Below are 19,886 nucleotides of genomic sequence, written 5' to 3' on the forward strand. Positions count from 1 at the left end.
CCTAAGTGCAGCCACATGTGATCGTCGCCTATACTTAGACCGCAGGAATTTTCATCACAGCTATCTGCACATCACCGAGTGTTTTTTTTTTTTTTATTGTCAGAAGATCGTATGACATGAGCAACACATACCATGATGTTCCACCATCACTGCAACGATGTCACAAGGCCTTGTCTCCTCTGAGTGTAAGTCCCCACTACCCTGCCACAGGATGGAAAGGTTACATCTCCTCTAAGGGGTGTCACAAGATGCCATCTTTCCTACCCACCAAGACATTTTTTTATTTTTATTTATTTATTTATTTATTTATTTTGGTTTTTTGAGACAGGGTTTCTCTGTGTAGCTTTGCACCTTTCCTGGAACTCACTCTGTAGCCCAGGCTGACCTTGAACTCACAAATATCTGCCTGCTTCTGCCTCCCTTGTACTGGGACTAAAGGCATGCACCACCACTGCCCAGCTCGCCAAGACATTTTTATCTCCTCCTGTATGTTCAGTTCTTAGACTATGGGATGATCTTGATTTCTCCAGGTCTCTTCTCTAACTAAATGTCATACTTTCTTATATAACTCTTAGGAGGTCACATCTCCCTAAGCTAGCCATAAAGTCTTGAATATCTTACCCGAGCATCAGAAAGCTATGACTTCCTCTCCCCAATGTGAAAACAACTCTTCTTTTCCCCATCAGGGCCCAAGGTCTTATTTCTTCCATGAGTGGCACCTTGTCACATGTTCTCTACCAAAATCTAGAGATCTTATATCCTCTAGCTGAATATTGGAAGAGTGTACCTCAACTGTTCTCAGCTCCATAATGAAGTTTCAGAAGTACTCATTTCCCCTACCAAGAAGTCATCTCTCCCTGAGTCCAGTCTCATCTCCTACCTAAATGTCATATGCTTTCCCCTCCTCTCCAAGAATATCTCAAAGTCTTCTCTACTCTGTCCAGTTCTCAACTCAACTTCCTGTCTGCCTATCTCAAGATCCTATCCCCACTGCCTGAGTCATAAAATTCCGTATTTTCTATTTGAGTGCAAGAAAGTCTTACATACCCTACCAGAGTATCAGATCACAGGGTATCAGGGCATCCAGTCTTTATCTGACAATCAGGATTCATCTCTTTGGGCATGCATCTAGAGCAGTGTTTCCCAACCTGTGAGTCGCAACCCCTTTAGGAGCGCATATCAGATATCCTGTATATTAGATATTTACGATTCCTAACAGTAGCAAAATAACAGTTATGAAGTAGCAACGAAATAATTTTGTGGCTGGGGGTCACCACGTGAGGAACTATACTAAAGGGTCACACACAGCATTAAGAAGGCTGAGAACCACTGATCTGGAGGCTCATCTTTTCTCTGTGAGTGACCAGAAGATCTCATCCTCCCTCTTGAGCTAGAAATACATCTCTCCTGGAATGCAACAAACTATTATCTTTCCTACCTCAGCACCAAGTATTCTTCTCATCTCCTTTGCTAAATAGAGTATCTCCACACCCACACCCACCCCTCCTTTAGGGCTGTGTTCTGAAGTCTCAACTTATTAGCCTTGATGCTTTTTTAAAAATCCTTTTTGTTTAAAATTTTTTATTTTATTTTTATTTACGTGTATCTGTCTATGTGACTATATGCTGAGTGTGTATGGGCACCATGAGGCCAGAAGAGAACTTATCTGTCTATGTGACTATATGCTGTGTGTGCGGGCACCATGAGGCAGAAGGGGGCTTATCTATGTGACTATATGCTGTGTGTGCGGGTACCATGAGGCCAGAAGAGGGCTTATCTGTCTATGTGACTATATGCTGTGTGTACAGGTACTGTGAGGCCAGAAGAGGGCACTGGATCCACAAGAACTGAAATTACAGGCAGTTATGAACTGCCCAACATGGGAACTGGGACTCCAACTCAGGTCCTTTGGAAGAGCAACAAGCACACTTAATCACTGAGCCATCTCTCCATCCTAGCTCTGATGTTTAAGAGCCATAAGTGCCTACTCTCCCTCCAAGTCAGATGTCCCAGGTCAGGACATCTCACCTTCCTTTACCTGGAATTGATGAGACCTCATTTCCACTGTCTGAGATAAGAGTTCCATTACTGAGAACTTGCATGGCATAAACTTGACCCACGGACTGACTCATCTTCCCAGCCTTTTACTATCAGTTTTATATTATCTTGCTCCAGACCTCCCCCCCCCAAAAAAAAAGGCCCTTGAAGGTCTCCAGTCATTGTTTTAAACCTACAGCCACCTTGGATGTCTCATACAGCAGAGCCCTGCAGAAAGATCACTCACCAAAGGAAGACATTTATCTGTGACAGTAAGACTGGTTCCTAAGGCAGGAATAATCACTGTATTATGAGAATCTTTACATTGCTTCCATCAAGCAGTTAAGTACTTCTTTTTGTCTCCTCAGAAGACTTAAGTTTGAGACAATGATCCAGTAGATAACCCAGACTTGAGCTGGCCTGCTTCCTATACATACCTCTTGCCTCCTGCCCTACATAAACTTAAAGTTCATGTCAGAGCCCCAAAGAGACTTGGTTCCTCTTCCCAATATGCCACTGGTTTCTCTGCTTTCCATCACTGCTCATCTCTTCTGTTGGTTTATCGGGTCAAGTGGCCCAACACTGCCTGATGGGGCTCCCAGAGATGGGGTGTCTGCTCTATATTTAAACCCAGAATTATCTAAAAGGAATTTTTCACTTTAAGTGTTTATATGTGTGATTTTGTGGTGTCACAGTCTTGATGACTATTTGAATGTATGACAAATGTGTTGAATATAAGCTTTAAAACCAAAGGTAGTTACCTAGTTAAAAATATTTAGGAAGTTGGCCAGGTAGTGATAGTGCATACCCTTAACCCCAGCACTTGGGAGGCAGGGGCAGACAGAGCTCTGTGAGTTGGAGGCCAGCCTGGTCTACAAAGTGAGCTCCAGGACAGCCAGGACTACACAGAGAAACCCTGTCTCGAAAACCAAATATGTATGTGTGTACATATGTACATACATATGTATGTATGTAACATAACACACACACACGGTAAGTATGTAAGGACTGAGTCTGGAGATCTAGCGTCGACATTCGAGATGATTACAAGAAGTCACTGCAGAGTGAGCCCACTCCAATTCTAGAACAGGCTCTAAGCCTGGCCCCTGCCCTCGGGTTACAATGTTAAGTGAGGTGCACTGCCCAGCCAGGTCTAAGTCTGTCATTAAGCTTCAAGGAAGCACAGGCATTTCGAGGATGACTTTAGGACACCAGGCCTTTATCTGCTCCTTGAAGCCACTAGGCCACCTTCTTGCCCTGGGTAAAGAGGCCTGGGGCCTACCCCCCTCCCCCGCCCCCCAATTTCCTAACCAGCTCCTCCCTAGCCCCACCCCTGACTCCAAGATAACTTCAGAATCTGTCATCTGTGTTCCTAACAATGCCTGAGCCTCTAACCCACTTGCCTCTCTGGAGCACCTCCCTGCAGGCATGTTCCATCTCTTGATCCCTCCAAGATCGCTCCAACGTCTTGCTGAGTAGGAATCTGTCTGCCTGTTCACCTGACTGTGCTCCTGGCTAGACACCTGTTTCAATGCCACAGGGTGTGGGTCCCCCGCTATGTGACTGGCCAGTGACAGCTGGCCTGTAACGTGGCTGCAAACGTGCTCTTGAAGGTCAAATCTGTGTTTAGGGCACAGCTCAGGGTACCAGGAAAAGGTAAACATCACAGCCTTGAGAAGCTTGCCCCTTTGAGGGGGGACAACCCAAGGTTGAGAAGCACCAATTTTCTCTCATTTGAGACAGCACCGGGGGCTGCGAGGATCCAACCTGAACTCTGGAAAAAGCAGAACACGGGGAGTCCCCAGGAAGAAAGGACGTGGACCACAGCCCCGGAGGGTGGTAAACGGTGGGCAATCTAGGCAGGAAGCGGAAGTGAGCAGACAACGAGCCTTGAAGTGCCACCACAGTAGTCTAGGACTACAGGTCCTGATGCTGGGAGCATCATCTGGTAGGCCTGTGCCAGGCAAGAGAAAGTATAGGAAAGGTGAGCAGGGCATAAGGGGGCCTTCACTAGCTGCGTTTGCCATCTGGGGTGCTGGGGACAGAAGGTAGGAACGGAGATAGAAACCACTGCATCAACGCTGAGGGAAGTGAGGCCAAACACGGTCAGCAGCCAAGGATCAGCACAGTGGAGAGGGACATGGAGTTCAAAATTCAAAGTAGATTTTATAAAAGGACCAGACACTGGAAGGTTTTAAATCTTAGCTTTAAAAGTGGGGTGGCTGCACTGTTCAGTGGTAAAGTCCCGGCCTGGGTTCCGTCCCCAGCACCAGAAGAAGAAAAAAAAAAAAAAAAAAAAAAGCGACGTGATCTCGGAGGACCATGGGTCTAGAGGTGGTCACCCAGGGCTGCAGAGATGGCTCGGCCATTAAGAGCACTTGCTGCAGCCCGGCGGTGGTGGCGCACGCCTTTAATCCCAGCACTCGGGAGGCAGAGCCAGGCGGATCTCTGTGAGTTCGAGGCCAGCCTGGGCTACCAAGTGAGTTCCAGGAAAGGCGCAAAGCTACACAGAGAAACCCTGTCTCGAAAAACCAAAAAAAAAAACCCCCCCCCCCCAAAAAAAAAAAAAAAAACCAAAGAGCACTTGCTGCTCTTGCAGGGGATCGGAGTTTGGTCCTCGGCACCCACATCAGAGAGCTCACGACGGCCTAAGTGCCAGCTGGCTTCCAAGGGCACCCTCGCTCAGGTGGCATGCACTTACACAGACACAGACAGACATAAAAATGAATAGTTTTCTTAAATGCTACCCAGTGAGGTGTTAGTCTGCAGAAGGCCTTAGCCAGGGTCTAGCAGTCTAGGTCGGTCTAACAGGAAGGATTACAAGTAGGATTACTCCAAAGATACTGCTGAGTCAGCAGCACACTGGGTCAAGGCCGTGGGCCTGTGTGACCTGTTTGAGGAACCCTAAGCAAGCAACTGAGACATGGTTTCATTTCTTATAAATTTATTACATAATATTATAATAATTATTATTAATAATAATAATATAAGAAACATAGATCTCTGTGGGGTGTATCACAACGTCAGGGTCAGGAGGCCTCAGGACTGGAGCAGGGGGGTGAAAGCCCCCAGATGGAACTCCATACAAAAGGAAGGATGAAGCAGAACTGACCCTGTAAAGTTAAAAACCCAAATTGAACAGAACCAAAAACCCACAGGTAAATGTGAGACTGTGTTGTATGTGGCAGTCTGTTACAGTGACTGCTGCTGCTGTGTGTGTGTGTGTGACCTGGTCTGTTGGTGAGAGGGTTAGTGGGTGTGACTCTGTCTAGGGAACGGGGCAGGTGGGCCTGCACAGACCGGCGTGCCGAGCCCCTGGGCCATGAAAACATCTGTTTTCTGTCTTTTTTATTTTTTTTTTATTAAAAAAAGCTAGAAATAGAAACAGAAACTTGTGAGTGACGTGGATGGAGCTTAGTCCAGACTCCAAACCCTATGTTTAAAAATGCCCCAGGGCCCCCCACCCCACAGGTCATTGCTGAGTGTGAGGAGTCACAGTAAGGGGGCCAGGGTACCCTCAGGAGTCTTTGCCTCTCTCCAAGGGCTGTTGTGGCCTGATTTTTTTTTTAGTGGTCCCCACAATCCCTTTAGAAGCCCAAAGGGGGTACTGTCTGCAGGGGGCCCTCGAGGCCTCCTGAAGCTGAAAGGATTCACCAAGAAACCCTGCTTAAGCTGGGAGAGGCTCAGGCTGAGAAGACAGCACGACCCAAGAGCAGCCTTTCTTTGGAGAAGACAGGGCACTTTCAGGGGTACACACCCAAGCATGCACCCTGTGCAAGCTTCCACAACCTCCCACCCATCCAGAATAGCCCCCCACCCCGGGGACCACTCCACAACCAGGCACACACAGGGCACCCATGCGCTCAGCCACACCCAGTTTTCACAAGCACACAGGCGTGCACACACATAATGTGGCACACACACAGGGCAGGAACGGGGAGTCTTTGGGGTGCGAGGCAGGGAGGCTTCTCTGCTGTAGTTGCCCAAGAAGTGGGAAGGTTAGACCCCTCCTTTGGGAGAGACCCTGTGAAATGATGGCTGGGGTTGGGATACCGGGGGCCCAGCCCCAGGGCAATAATCTCCCAGGCCACCTGGCCCTGCTAGTGCCCAGCAGGCAATGCCTGCCACCCTCCCCCCGAGCAGCACCTAAAGGGTGGGTGGGGCAGACTATAGCTCAGCGAGGGAAGGGGGGCTGAGCCGGGGTCCCCAGGGTGGGCTGCCAGGACCCTGGCTAACCCCAGGCCAGCTGGAGTGTCCCCTGCCCTGTATGGGGTGGCAGTGAGGGGCCGGAGATGGAAGACTGGGCAGCTGTGGCGGGACCAGCGAGAGGACTAGAGGGCAAGAGGGTGAGAACTGTTACGGACAGAGATATTTGTTCCTTTTCTCGTTCCAAATATAGAGTGGATTAAAATATGTAAAACAGGGGGCTCCTTGGCCCCCATCGAGAACCCCAATGTCTCCCCCCTCCCCCCAGTCACCAAGGCGTGTCCTGACCTCGCATGCTGGACTAGGTTCCCCCTCCGGGAGAATGGCCACCAGGAGCTGTGAAGGAGGTGGTCAGGCCAGAGCACCCTGCCCTAACCCCCTTCCACCCAGCCCCCCTGGTCCGCGCCCTTACTGTGTGCTGGGTGGGGTTCAGCGGCAGGGGAGGGCACTAAGCAATGTACAGGGCAAGTCTCCAAGCAACAGCAAACAGGACGATTCATGCAACATTCCTGGCCCGGGCGCCGTGGTAGGGGGCGAGCCGAGCCTGCGGCCTGGAGTAGGGGGTGGGGGCCCTGCCGGCAGGGCGCAGCAGGAACGGGAGAGGGAGTGGGACGTCAGCTGCCATCCAGCTGCCTGAGCGCACGCTCGATGTTCATGCGGTGGCCAACGCGTGTGACGCCCAGCTCCACGAAGTCGTCCTTGGTGAGCGCGGGCAGGTGTGCGCCTTCGATCTCATGGTCCTCGAAGCGGTCTCGGTGCTCGCCCAAGTGGATGCTCTCCAACCAGTCGCCCACATCGAACTTGCTCCAGAGCTGCAGGGGCTTCTGCTGGAATGGCCTCCGCGGGCCGGCACTGGGGCCAGAGCCGGGAGAAGGCGAGGGCAGCGGAGATGGCGAGGGGGAGCGGCTGCGCGCACTCACACTTCGCACCACGAAGCGCACTTCCTTGGGTTCGTGCGGGATGGAGAGGCTGGACGACTTGAGGATGGTGGGAGGCGTGAGGCCGAAGGGCCGCCCCACGCCTCCCACGCCCGCCCCTAGCCCCTCCACCCGCTCCAGCGACGCGGGCTTCACTGGGCTGGGAGCTCTTCTCGCCACGGGGTACCGGCCGCTGGGCCGCACCGAGTAGGAGGCCCCTCCGCCCGGGCCCCCGGGGCTGCGCTGCGCTGAGATGTTGCTCAGCTCACCGAGGCTGCTGAAGAGCCTGCGGAGGGAGAGTGGGTGAGGGCCAGGTGAGGGGTGGAAAGTCAAGTCGGGGTGGACAGAGGGGAGCAGAGCCAGGAGGACTGGGGCTGCAGGAATATCCTGTGGTCACTCTTTTTTTTAAAACATCAAAAACAAATAAACATCCTGGACTGTGCCTTGCTCTGGGGGATTCTTTGACTGCCTGGACTCTAAGGAGTCAACTAGTCCCCCACACAGCTCTCCACGGAGGCCCCACGGGCAGTTCACCGAAGGAAAGAGTTTCTCATGGACAAGAGCTGCCGCTTGCCCCTCACTGCCAGCCTCTAACACGGCCTCTGGGTATGGGTTCCAGCCACAGACGCTCTGGACTGTAAGGTTAGACCAGTACCTTGACCACTACCTCCCCACATCCAACCCTGTTCTCAAGCTCGAACGGACCCAGGAAAACCTAAGCCAGTTTCAGGGACAGCCGGAGTCATGGTAGAGGCTGGCAGTGGTGGCACAAGGGCCAAACAGGTCCATGACGAACACTGGAGACGAACACTGGGTAGGGCTCACACCCACAAGAGGCTGAGGCGACAGCACACCATAACGGGAAGGCAGTCTCCCTGCACAGAAGAGCAACACCACAGCAGCAATGGGGACCACGTGTCGCTGCAGACACGCAGCAACAGTGACAGAGATACACTAGCAAAGAGACAGACACACACACACACACAGCAAATGCTACATCCTCAAGTCCCAGCCTCGCCTGGCAGGATCCCGGACTTCCAGCCCTGCCCCGGGGGCCTGCCCGGCTGGAGGGAGGAAGGAAGCCTACGCCCACGGCCCCCTCGCTCCCGTTTTCTCTGCCCCTTACTATGGCCAAGGATGGTCTCAGTCGCCGTCGTCGGTAGCACCCAAGCCCCACACAGCCATGCAGAGCAGCCAGGGGGCAGCCAGGCACACAGCATGTGGACTGCGAGAGGCATGGGATGGGCATGCTCACTTACACAGCCGGCACTCGGGACCACCGCGCAGCTAGACAGAGCAGCCACATGCAGATGGGCGGGAAAGAGCAGTGAGAGAGAGAGTGTTAGCAGGCCAGGCCCACAACGCGCCTTCGGTCACAATCACACAACGGGACCCCTGTGGGACGCTCTATGGAGGTTGGAACTCAGAAAGTAAGGCCCATCTACTTTAGAGGTACTGGGGAAGAGAAAACACCTAGGAGAGCTAGGCGAGAAGACATCTGGTTTGCCTGCTCTGGGGTAGCAGCACTCTGGCTCTCTCCACTGTACCGTACAAGACGGTTAAGTGTCGCTTAGCGGTGCCTTGCAGTCTGTCAGTCTTTCTGCTGTCTGACCAACCTCTCTCCAGCTGCCATCTCACCCGCCCCCCCCCCCATCCCCACAATGCCTTCTCTCTCAAGCTGGCCCAAGTTCCTGCCTATTCCACACAAGCCGGAGTCCCCTCAACGCTTCTATCTCCTAGTTATAGTTCAACTATGCAATATCCCCCTAAATAAGGCTTGCGTTTTGAAGGTAGAGTGGTGGGTCCAATCATTGAGACGTAACTGGATCATGAGGGCTCTGTCCTACTCAATGAATTTAGACACTGATGGGGGCCGGGTACGGTGGTGGCGCACACCTTTAATCCCAGCACTCAGGAGGCAGAGGTGGGCAGATCTCTGTGAGTTTGAGGCCAGCCTGATCTACAGAGCAAACTCCAGACCAGCCAAGGAGGCTACATGTTGAGACTTTGCCCCCCTCCAAAAAAAGAGAAACAAACACACAAACAAAAAACAATAATGATCACAAAGCACACTGATGAATTAATAATGTGATGGTCTTATTCCTTCCCCTTCCTTTCCCTTCATTCTTCCTGGCTGCCATGAAATGATTCACTCCATCCACACTCCCCATTATGACGCTCTCCACAGCAATGGGGTCAAGAAACCATGAGCTGAAATCACTGGGAACTATACACCAAAATACATCTTTCCTCCTCAAGTTGTTCCTGTGAGGTAAGAAAAAAAATCTCTCACAGGGAAGAGAAAGCTAACTAACATGTTCCCTTGAAGCAACTTTCAACGTCTACCTCGCATGGATTGCTCCTTCCCTGGAGACCTCATCTGCATCCCTTTCATGGCTTTCTCCTCAGCCTGGCCCTGTGGCTTCCTCCCAGCTGCTCAGACCCAGCCAGGGCAGAGCTTCTTGAAAAAGTCAGACAGTGCCCCCAACCCAGAGATTCCAAGAACATCTGAGGGAACAGGCAGAGCCCCCCGGAAAGGAAACCTTCACTCCTATGGAACCTGACCTCATTGAGACATCCTTGGCTTCGGGGGCAAAGTGGGGAAGGTAACAGAGGTGAGGTGGTGGGGTCCCCTGGGAGGTGGCGCTAGAGACATAGCTATGAGGTCAGACTGCGGTCACACACAGAGTACAACGAAGCTAGGAATGTCACCTTGTCTGTTTCTTCCCCGAATTCATGCCGACCCTAGCCCAGGGAATCTGTGTCGGAACAGACATCTCCGCAAGACCTCCCCCAAGGGTTAGGCTTCATTCAGCAGCACACCGCTGCACTGGAGGGTTACAGAACAGCTGGGAGGCAGTGCAGTGGTAGCTTCAAGCAGAGCTCAGAGAGAGTCTGGGTCCGAAAGGTCTAAGCTGGGTCAAGTAGCTATACCTGTCTGGATAGCATCATGCCTTCCTGGCGGGGGTGACCTGGAGGCCTGGGCTGAGGGCAAACTGGCTTCAGAGGTGCCCAGGGTCCGGAAACAAGTGTCTGTAGCCAGTGGACTGGGAGTAGAGAGAGAAGGCCAGTCATATACCTCAACAACCTCCACCAGTGTTGGAGATGTTGGGAGGCCTAGAAGAAAAGCCCAAGGAGGGGTATGTACAGGAAAGAGTAGCCAAAGGATTAGTGTCGGTTCCCTGCCCACCTCTTGGGGGAGAGTACTACCCACCTTGTCCCCCCAGGGCAGAAACCCCAGCAGTGTGCAAATCTGATTTTAACATGTTTACACACATCTCTGTATACCTATCTCTGGCTATTGCCACTAATAGCTGGCTGACTGACCACCTGATCATCAGACTTCGTCCACTACAAGGTCACCTCACAGCATCTGCTACCCTCCCAAGTGCTCCTGGCTGGCCCAGCCTCCAAGATCTTGGCCCCAGGAACTCCTAGGCAGTGAAATCTGGTATTTGCTCCTGGCCATCACCAAGGCTGTAGGCAGGGCCCCCTGGCTGACCTGGTCATCTGTTTCCTTGGAGGAACCCTTTCCTCTGCCTCTTCCTTCCTGGATGGATCTTCTAGCCCACACTCTGTCATAATCTGGACTTTCTGAGGCCATATCATCTTCCCCCATTCTTTGCGATGACTAATAAGCCTAGGAATGCCATATGTGAGAACCCATCAGTGTCTTCTGAGCTCAAGGTTTCTACTGGGATCTCCTAATACCTCTTAACACACGGGCTGCCCAACCCTGCCTCAGCGGACAACACCCGAATGAGAGAGACCTGGGAGCCCCTCTACCTTTTTAACCTTCGGCAAATGTCACCAATTCCTCCCATTAACCCAGGTCCTCCTCATCAGTGGCGTCCAGGCCACTCACAGTTCCAGGTCCTTTCGCCCTCCACCCTCCCTTCCTTTCACCTATTTCACCCTCCCCTTCTCTCCCTCCTCCCCCTCTCCCTTTCTCTCTGCTAGGGGTAAAAGAGAGGCCTCGTGCATACCAGACAAGCCCTCTGCCACTGAGCTACGTCCCAGCTCCTTCGCAGCTTTCCTCGACCCCTGGAACCTGGCACCAACTCGGGACTCGAACACACCTTGACAAAAAGACGTCATCCTACAGAAATACCACAGCATCTTCCTCCTGAGACTGCCTTACCCTCTGTCATCCCACTGGTACCAACCGGCAAGAAAAGGTTCATCCTCAGGCCTGCCGCCTTTGCACTCCTGCGGGTCAGGTCTAGGCCTGTGGCCTTTGGCCATTTGGGGGCCTCACGACAGGACGATTCGCAGTAGGAACACAGACCAAGCGGGGCTCGGAAGATTCTCCAGGAGTCCTCTCCGCTGCCTTGGCCTCACGCCTCACTGCCTGGCCTGTCCAGTGTCCCTAGATCTTCTCTTACTACCTCTTTCTGTACCCTAGCAGAGTTTGGGACTTTTGAGAATGCATCTGCATGGGACCTCATGCATTTGATCCGCGGGGACACAATGCATCCTGCCCCCCCCCCACTCCCCATATCCAACTGATATCAAAAACCTTCACACATGATTGCCCCAGCACACAGATTTTGTCCATACCCTTAACACGCAGGCAAGGGCCTATAGCAAAGAGACAGGGCTTTGTAGAGCAACCTGATTGGAAAATGGGTCTCCTGGGAGATCTCATGAGTGACCTCAACAGGTCTAAAGAACAGGGCGCACTTTGACCACCCACACACAAGCATTGGGGGGAGGGGACCACTGAAAAGTACTGCAGCAAATACTTCCAAAGCTATTTCACCTGCTCAAAAAAACAAAAACAAAAACAAAAACAAAAAAAAAACAGATGTGAGGACCAGCCAGGTATAAAATGGAGTCAGCCCACACCTGTGATTCCAGCACTTGGGAGGCAAAAGAGGGGGGGGAATCTTTGGCTTAAGGCCAAATTTGGCTACACAGTGAGCTCAATACCCACCTAAGCTATATAGAAAGACTCTATCTCAGGTGAGACAGCTCAGTAGGTAACGGCACCTGCAGCCAAGCCTGACGACCTAAGTTCAATCCCCGGCACCCACAAAGTGCAAAGACAATACTGACTCCCACAAGCTGTCCTCTGACTTCCACATGTATACCACAAAATGTGTACACATGCACACACACACACACACACACACACAATAAATAAATGTACAAAGAAAAAAGAAAAGAAAAAAGGTCCCCTATCTCAATAAAAACAAAGCAGGGGGTGTAGCTGGATGGTCCGCCATCTGCCTAGTATGCACAAGACCCTGCATTCAGCATCAACCAGCATCAGGCCCTCCCTAGAAAGCCAAAGCAAAACAGCATAAGATTAAAGTCCAAACATGAGACCCGGAAGACAAGTGGAACTTGGAGACGGGTGTAGGTCTCAAGATAGGTGGGTGGAGCTCTACAGCCAGCTGTGGAGCCCAAAGCTGGGTTTTAAACAATGAACAAACAGCATGCAGCCTAAGTCTGGCCCTCTCAGACATAAGGCTCTGTCCAGTGAAGGCCAGACCTGCCACCTGAGGTGAAGGGCAGCTGGGAACACAGACCTCAGCAGCAGGACCGAGAACAACGTACCTTCTAGCTTTGACCCCCAAACCAACCATGGGCCGAGTGTAAATGGGCTGATCTACAAGTTACTGTGCTTTCGTCCCATGATACACAGGAATGTTTAACTTGTTTTCAACAAGCTCAGGCTGGTGAGCACCTGCGGCCAGACTGTATCATTGCCTGGACTGAGCCATCTGCAGAGAAGGTTGGCAAAAAAACAAAAAAAAGGGGGGGGGGTCATTTCTCTTTTGGTGGAACCCATCAAGAGACAGATGAGCCTGGTAGGTAAAACTCGGGAACCATGCACAGACCAAAGATGTGGCTCAAGGGTGTGACCTCTGCCAGGGCAGATCCTGAGAAGGACACAGTCACACCCAGACATCGGAATGTCACACACTTGAGACACTTCTCTAGGAGAAAGGTTCATTTAGTGACTTTATCCCAAAGTCAGACACAAATACAAGATTCCAGCCCCCAGGCCAGTGCTGAGGTAGAGCCCCAACAGACATCAAAGCCAGAGTGTCCACAGAGAGCAGACAAAAGACCAGGTCTGAAATAAGCTAGAAGTACACAAAGTCACAAGTGCCCCATGCCTGTGGCCAGAAAAGAGAGCTCTATGGTAGGCAGGAGGACACACTCCAGATGACCGTTGTTACACCCAGGAATGATGATGTGATCGCTCACACTGAGGAGACAGAGAGGTAGGAGGATCAAAGTCAGCTCACACTGCAAAGCAAGACCCTGTCTCCAAAACCAAAACCAAAAATAAAGAGCCCCAAAGGGAGGAGAAAAGTGAGTGGGAACAGAATGGAATACAGAGGCAAATGGAGGAACACAGGGTACAAGGTAGTTTAGCAACGCTAAGCTGAATGAACGAACGCTCAGTATAATTTATTACTTATACATCTAAGAGATGCCGTGAGTAACAGCTATACAGCAAAAGTCTACCTCTGCAGTGTGAAATTACTGAGTACAAACTCAATGTGTGGCAGAAGGTGCTACTAGACACCCAAGAAATCTTTGTCCATCTGTCCTTCCATGAAATTTGCCTTAGGACACCCTTTTGGATTTCAAGTAACAATGTAACACTTGCATTAAGCTTCCTTCTTTTACTGGTTTAATACGTGTTTACTGAGGCCCTAAAATGGGCTAAGCAGTATGCTATGTACAACTTTCATCAAGAAAAGAGGCAGAGCTGGGCAGTGGTGGTGCACGCCTTGAATCCCAGCACTTGGGAGGCAAGGCAAGCAGACCTCTGTGAGTTCCAGGCTAGCCTGGTCTACAGAGCGAGTTCCAGGATAGCCAGGACTGTTTCACAGAGAAACCCTGTCTCGAAAACAAACAAAAAAAAAGAGGCAGAAAGAAACGGAAGGGCTGGTGGTGGGCAGAAAGACAAAGAAGGAAGAGAAGGTCCAGCTGAGGCTGTATCAGGATACCTCTATCTTGGAGGATCCAGTTCTGTAGACAAACCTGGGACCTCAGCCCTCATCCTGACAGGTCCACAGCCACTGCTGCCCACTCTAAGGGTGCCTCCATCACTGAACTATTGAGAAGGGCTTTTAAATTTGGCTGAGAGAAGAGGCCAAAAGGGGAGAGAGCCTGAGAACAAGCCCCTAGAATGTCAGGAACATCTCTGAACCTCTCAAGAGAGGCAATGGGAATTTCATTCATCTTTGGGACCCTAAATGGGAAGAATGGAAAATGAGCAGGCCCTTTGCATGAGACCTGCCGTTCTTAAGCTGTGCACTGCTCGCTACTTTGTGAACCCTGTCTTCCACAACTGACAGCGGGGCGCACCTGAGAGGCAAGGAGTGGGCAATCAGGAGGTGGCCTCCCACCCGAACCCAGCACCGGGGAACCTTGGCGAAGAGGCAGAAGCAGCTGGAGAAACCCAGACAAGAGGCTGGCAGCTGGCACCAGAACCCATGCAGTCCACATGGGAGCCCCAGGGAAGGTTCCCGAGAAAGGACCTGAAGGACCGACACAGGGCTCTTGCAGCCCCTACCTACAAAATGTGAGCAACAACCTTAGCAGCACTCAGACCCCAGATCAGCACCTCCCCCAGCACCCAGTACCACTTCGGGGAGGGGACAGACAGGGCAAGAAAGGCGAAAAGCCCCTAGAGGAGATGGTGCGATTTCCAACTCTTCTTGATGGAGCCTTCTAAATCACATCCAGGATTCTGTGTAAGGGTCCTACAAGGAGGTGCCCCAAGACACACGTTTCTAGGGCAGAACGCAAGGCATTTATTTGTATCAAGTCCCTAAAGAAAAAGAACCAATGTACTTTGGCCTGGAAAGGAAGCAAGGCAGAAGGTTGCTCCGGGAGAGGTGACCCCAGCCATATGGGCAGCCCTACTCTCAGAAAGAGAAACAAAATGGATCCATGAGGCAGTAAACTCGGGGCCAAAGAGCTGCTGCGAAGGAAGAAGCCCAGAAGCCCCCGGCTCCAGAGTACAACCTGAAAAGATCCTGAATGGCAGAGGCCTCTTGAGTCAGAAGCCAGAGTACAAAGTTGCAAACGTGTAGTAGCAGAGCCCCCAGCGGGTCCTGGGCGGTCTCATGACATACTTAAGTCTCAGAGGTACCCAGTCCCACTGCCTGCATTCGAAGCTGTCCTAAAGAACCTTCTACCTCAGAGAGCAAAGCAGGACCAGACAAAGATCAAGAGGTGGGTAGGGGGGGACCCGTGCCAGGGACAGATGAGAGAGAGGACAGAATGAGGAAGAACAGAGGGAAGCCTGCAGATGGACAAAAGGAACAAAGACAGGGGGGGACGGCCCCTCCCCACATCCCCCTGCTCACCGAGCTGCTGCAATGGGCGACTTCTTAGCAGGGTCCAGCAGGCTGCCCAGGCCACCAACTGGTTCCTCCCCCAGGGAGCGTGTGTCTTTGTTCAGCTGCTGCAGGCGGGAGCTGAGCTCACTGATCACAGTTGGCTTGTCGTCTTCAGGCCCCGGGAGCCCCCGACTCTCCACGGGGTCCCCCCACAGCTTGGACCTTCTCTGGAAGAGGTAGCGAGGGCGGGCGGGCCCAGCAGCAGAAGCCAGCCCGGTAGAGGCAGCGTGGTGCTGCTGGGCCATGAGCTCACTGTCCGAGGATTGCTTCAGCAGCGGGTCCCGGAAGGTCACCGGCCCCTTCCCCAGCGGGGACTTGAGCTTGGGCTTGGGAGGCACTGGAGGCTTCTCGAGTACAAAAGTGTGCCCGTCGGCAAAGGAGGTGTGGGTGTCGGTGAGTTCCCCACTCTCCGAGCTCAGGGTGGACATGCTGGACACTGTGGAAATGGTGCTTGTGGTCTCCAGGTGGGGGTCACTGGAGCTTCGAGTGTCCGCCTCCTCTACTCCAGAGTCCGCTGCAGACTCCGGGGCAGGGGGCAGCTCACTGCTGGGCTTCCCTGAGGCCGGGCTGGGTACCGTGGTGGGCAAGGGGCCCGGTCCAGGGGGTGGGGTGGCCAGCAGGATCCCATTGGCAAACTCTTCAGGGGGTGGCACGAGCCCAATGCGGGCCAGCTCCTCCCTAGTTTCTTCATCACTGGAGGACAGCTGAGCAGGTGGCAGGTTCACAGCAAATACCAGCTCCGGCTCCTCCTCTGAGCTACCTTGGCCTGGCCCGGGATCGGCGGGGATGCTGCCAGGGGGCTGGGGCTGGGCCCGGGGGCTTGGCATAGGCTCTGCCACAGCCGTTGCCTGCATGGGGGCTGGGGCCAGCTCCGGGGTACCCGGGCGCTCCTCTTCAGCCCCCAGCCTGCTGGGCTCCTGTCCATTGCTGGTGGCGTGCACAACAATGAGACCAGCTGGCCGCTGCAAGGACGTGTCCAAGACGCTGAGGATCATGGATTTCTTGTCCTCTGGTGACTTCCGCTCTTCCCGAGGTGGCTTCTCGGCCTCTCTTCGAGCAGGCACAGGAATCCAGGCTGGGCTCCGAGGAGAGAAGGCTGGTGAAGCCATCGGCCCTCGCTCGGAGTCTCGGGTCTGCACATCCACAAAGAGGGGTCCAGGGCGGTCAGCATCAGGGCTGTGCACAGGTGTGGGGGACCGGGAAGGTGTCTGCGAGGCCAGAGCCCGCTCTCGGGCAGCCAGAGCAAGGGCTAGGGGTGAGCTAGGATCCAAGGGTTTGCCAGTGAGAGGGTGGATGAAGGTGGAGCCTGAGGGCCCAAGGCTGGGGCCACTGACCAATGGCTTCAGAGCAGAGACGGGGGAGGGGAGCAGCAAATCGCGGCCAGTGGGGGCGCCTGTCCCCAGGAGGCGCTCATCAATGGAGCGGGAGGGCTGCAGGGATGGCAGATCTGCGCTGGGAGGGCTGCCCTCGATGGCACCCACAGACAGGAACACAGTGGACCGGCGTCGCTCCTCCAGGCGCCGCTCCTTGCCGGGGCCGGGGCCAGGGCCGCCAAACGTGAGCCCCAGGCCTTCTCCAGAGCCGTAATCAAGGCCACCCGGCCGGGGCCCGCGGTGCGTTGGGGAGGGTTCTCGTGCAAAGCTTCCGCCCACTGGGCCCGGGCTACCCACGGCCAGGGCCGCGCGCTCCTGAGCATCCTCCACCTGAAGCTGCTTCACCAGCGGGCTCTTGCGGCGCTGGGGTTTCGATGGAGCAAAGAGGCTGGCACTGAAGGCGCCCAGGTTGGCATAGGGGCTATCAGGGCCAGACGGCCGAGGCCGGCGCTTGGGGCGCTCAGGCGGTGTAGCTGCAGGCACGGGTCGGGGGACGTCGCCCACTTCTGGCGCAGAGTCCTGCAAGATGATCATGGAGCGTGCGCGCTTCTGACGCTCAGGGTAGGGCAGCGGGCCCAGAGGCCCTCCAGAATCGTACAGACCAGCGGCCCCCGCACCCAGGCGAGCCTCCAGGCCTGGCTTGAAGCTGGAGCGCACAGTGTCGTAGGCCCGGCCCGGCGGCGGTGGCGGTGAGAATGTGGGAGGTGGCCCGGAGTCGAAGTAGTAGGGCGCGGGTGGGGGTGGTGGGGCAGTCTGCGGCGGGGGCGGAATGCCACGACCTTCACGCACCGTGTCCTGCATTGATGTGCTGCGTGGGAAGCGCCCTTCCAGTAGGGATGCCAACTTCTCATCCTCCCCTGGGGACGGAGGAGCCAGGTAAGTCTGGCAAGGATGCTGGCCATTGAAAGGCCTCTCTGGACCCCAGTGCCACTGGCTAGTCCTATCCTGCCTGCAACCCTGAGTGGCCACAGCCCCACCAAGGAAGATGGGGGTCAGGACCCACGGAAGGCCAAGGAAGAGAGCAAAAGCTCTGAGCAGGACACCCATGCTCTGTGCCAAATCCTGTACAGGTAGGGGGAGCTCTGTTGAAGGGTCCAGAAGGGACCCCACCCACAATGTGGAGGGCAATGTTCCTGCAGAGGAACTGGGACAGGACCCAAACTCTGACTGCCTGGACTGAGGCCAAGATCCCCCCAACCCCTGTGGGCATGGATGGAGCAGGCCATGAGAAGACACCAGGAGGGTATAGGCAGCCCGCCCCCAAAAAACTGTTGAGAGGAGGGAGGTAGGTTAGGGGCTTCCCACGCAAGGATGAGCAAAGCAACCCAGAAACATTCACAGTGTTGAACAAGCAGGAGCCAACGGAGACCCTGATGGCAACCAGAGATGGGAAGAAAGGTGGTCAGAAAAGACACACGCACACACACCAGTACCCCCAAAATAAACCATCAATGAGGGGATGCAGGCCAGTGGTAAGGGATCCATGCATCTGAAAGAAGTGGCTCTGATACCCAGGCTAGGAGGCTAGGAAATAAGCCCCATTGGATCCTTGGAAAGACTCTAGGACTGGCCTGCAGGATACTAGGAAGTATCTCAACTTTAGAGAGGCTGGCTAGGTAAATGGAAGGAAGAATGGATGGGTAAACTAAACTGGAATTGAAGGCATGTTTCAGCTTTACCCCTACGGTCTTGTGTTACCCCCAAGCCAGGATGTAAGTCCCACTTGGGCCTACCCTCTCATAGGCTACACTTGACTAAAAACCTAATGACACCCTCTCGTCTAGAGATGTCATCAGGTAAGACCCTTCCAGAACCCTCCTGTGTCATTTCAGACATAACGTAGGCACCTGTGCAGCGTTCCACACAATGAGACTTGCAAACACTGAGTGGCCCAACCCAAGAAGGAGCAGACAGGCTTGGTAGTGACACACTACGTCCCTGGCTCTGTCAGGAGCCCACTCAGGACTAGAAAGAGTAGGTCTATTACACACTTAAGGCTTGAATTCCAGCTTCACACAAGTCACTTTTAGGACTCTGTTTCATCACAGGACCTTTCTTGCCCCTATCACAAAGGCTATTTACAGTTTACAGTTCCAGGCCCCTATCACAAGGTAGCAACACCAAGAAAAGACGACTGAGGTCATCCCTGGTTATCTCAAGGTCTGCCCAGCTGGCCTCGGGCCTCCTCCTGACGCCGTTCCTACACAGCACAGGAACATGTACAGAACATTCACAAGCCTGTGTGCTAGGTGGAGCTATGTAGGAAGAACTCCCATAGACCTTAAGGTTACAGAAGGCAGGAATGACGTGTGACAGTGAGAGAGGGGGTGGAATTTAATACTAATGGCTTGGTAGGCTGTGCCTGAGGGTAAAGAAAAAAAAATCACCTGCCTCTAGCAGAAGAGGGGTCTGTTCGAGACGGCTAGAATAAAGAAAGACCTTCACCGTCTGCCAGTCTGCAGCAGGACTGCTTCCTGGGGACTGGCTGTGTGCTCAAGACACAGAGCCTGGATCAAAGGGCTGCTGTAACTACTACAGCCATGTTCAAGGAAGAGCCTGAACTTACTGTCCTTACTGGCAGGATCCTTACTGGCAGGATCCACGTGTGCAGACTAGGATCCTGGGGTTCCAAGAGTTGTATTAGATGCCCAGGGACAAGCAGCCAGATCTGAAGCGGGAGTCCCAGGAGCCTGAGAACTCAGCCAACAGTCATGCTGGCATCTGGCAGTGTGCTAGCCTTGGGGAACTAAAGTTGAGCACCTGCTACCCCACTGGTCAGCTGTATCCAGGTGGGAGGCGCTGGTAGGCTTGCCAAAGCGCTTGAGGCCTCTGTGACAAGTACATAGGTCTGGGTCTACAGTAGCCAACTCTGGGAAAGGCCATCCAGGAAGAGTGAGGACAGACAGGCAGCGGTGAGTATAGGAAGACTCATGTCACAGACAGTCAGCAACAGACACCCTAGATGAAGCAGGACAGGGCTG

At 53.5% G+C, this 19,886-nt stretch overlaps 1 protein-coding gene and 1 long non-coding RNA gene across 2 annotated transcripts in view; one reads left to right on the forward strand and one right to left on the reverse strand.

Moving 5' to 3' along the window:
• Nucleotides 1-72: 72 nt before the first annotated feature.
• On the forward strand, nucleotides 73-2,700 carry LOC119086354. Its single transcript, XR_005089618.1, has 2 exons — nucleotides 73-185; nucleotides 1,809-2,700. It is a non-coding gene; the product is annotated as an uncharacterized LOC119086354 (long non-coding RNA).
• A 2,264-nt stretch (nucleotides 2,701-4,964) lies between these two features.
• Shank3 (SH3 and multiple ankyrin repeat domains 3) overlaps nucleotides 4,965-19,886 on the reverse strand; it is a 60,018-nt gene continuing 45,096 nt past the window's right edge. Inside the window, 2 exon segments of the mRNA XM_028869216.2 lie at nucleotides 4,965-7,446; nucleotides 15,500-17,762. Coding sequence (XP_028725049.2) covers nucleotides 6,858-7,446; nucleotides 15,500-17,762 — 2,852 coding nt within the window. The 3' untranslated portion in view covers nucleotides 4,965-6,857.

This window comes from Peromyscus leucopus, chromosome 20 (genome assembly GCF_004664715.2).
Source record: "Peromyscus leucopus breed LL Stock chromosome 20, UCI_PerLeu_2.1, whole genome shotgun sequence".
Taxonomy (NCBI): domain Eukaryota; kingdom Metazoa; phylum Chordata; class Mammalia; order Rodentia; family Cricetidae; genus Peromyscus; species Peromyscus leucopus.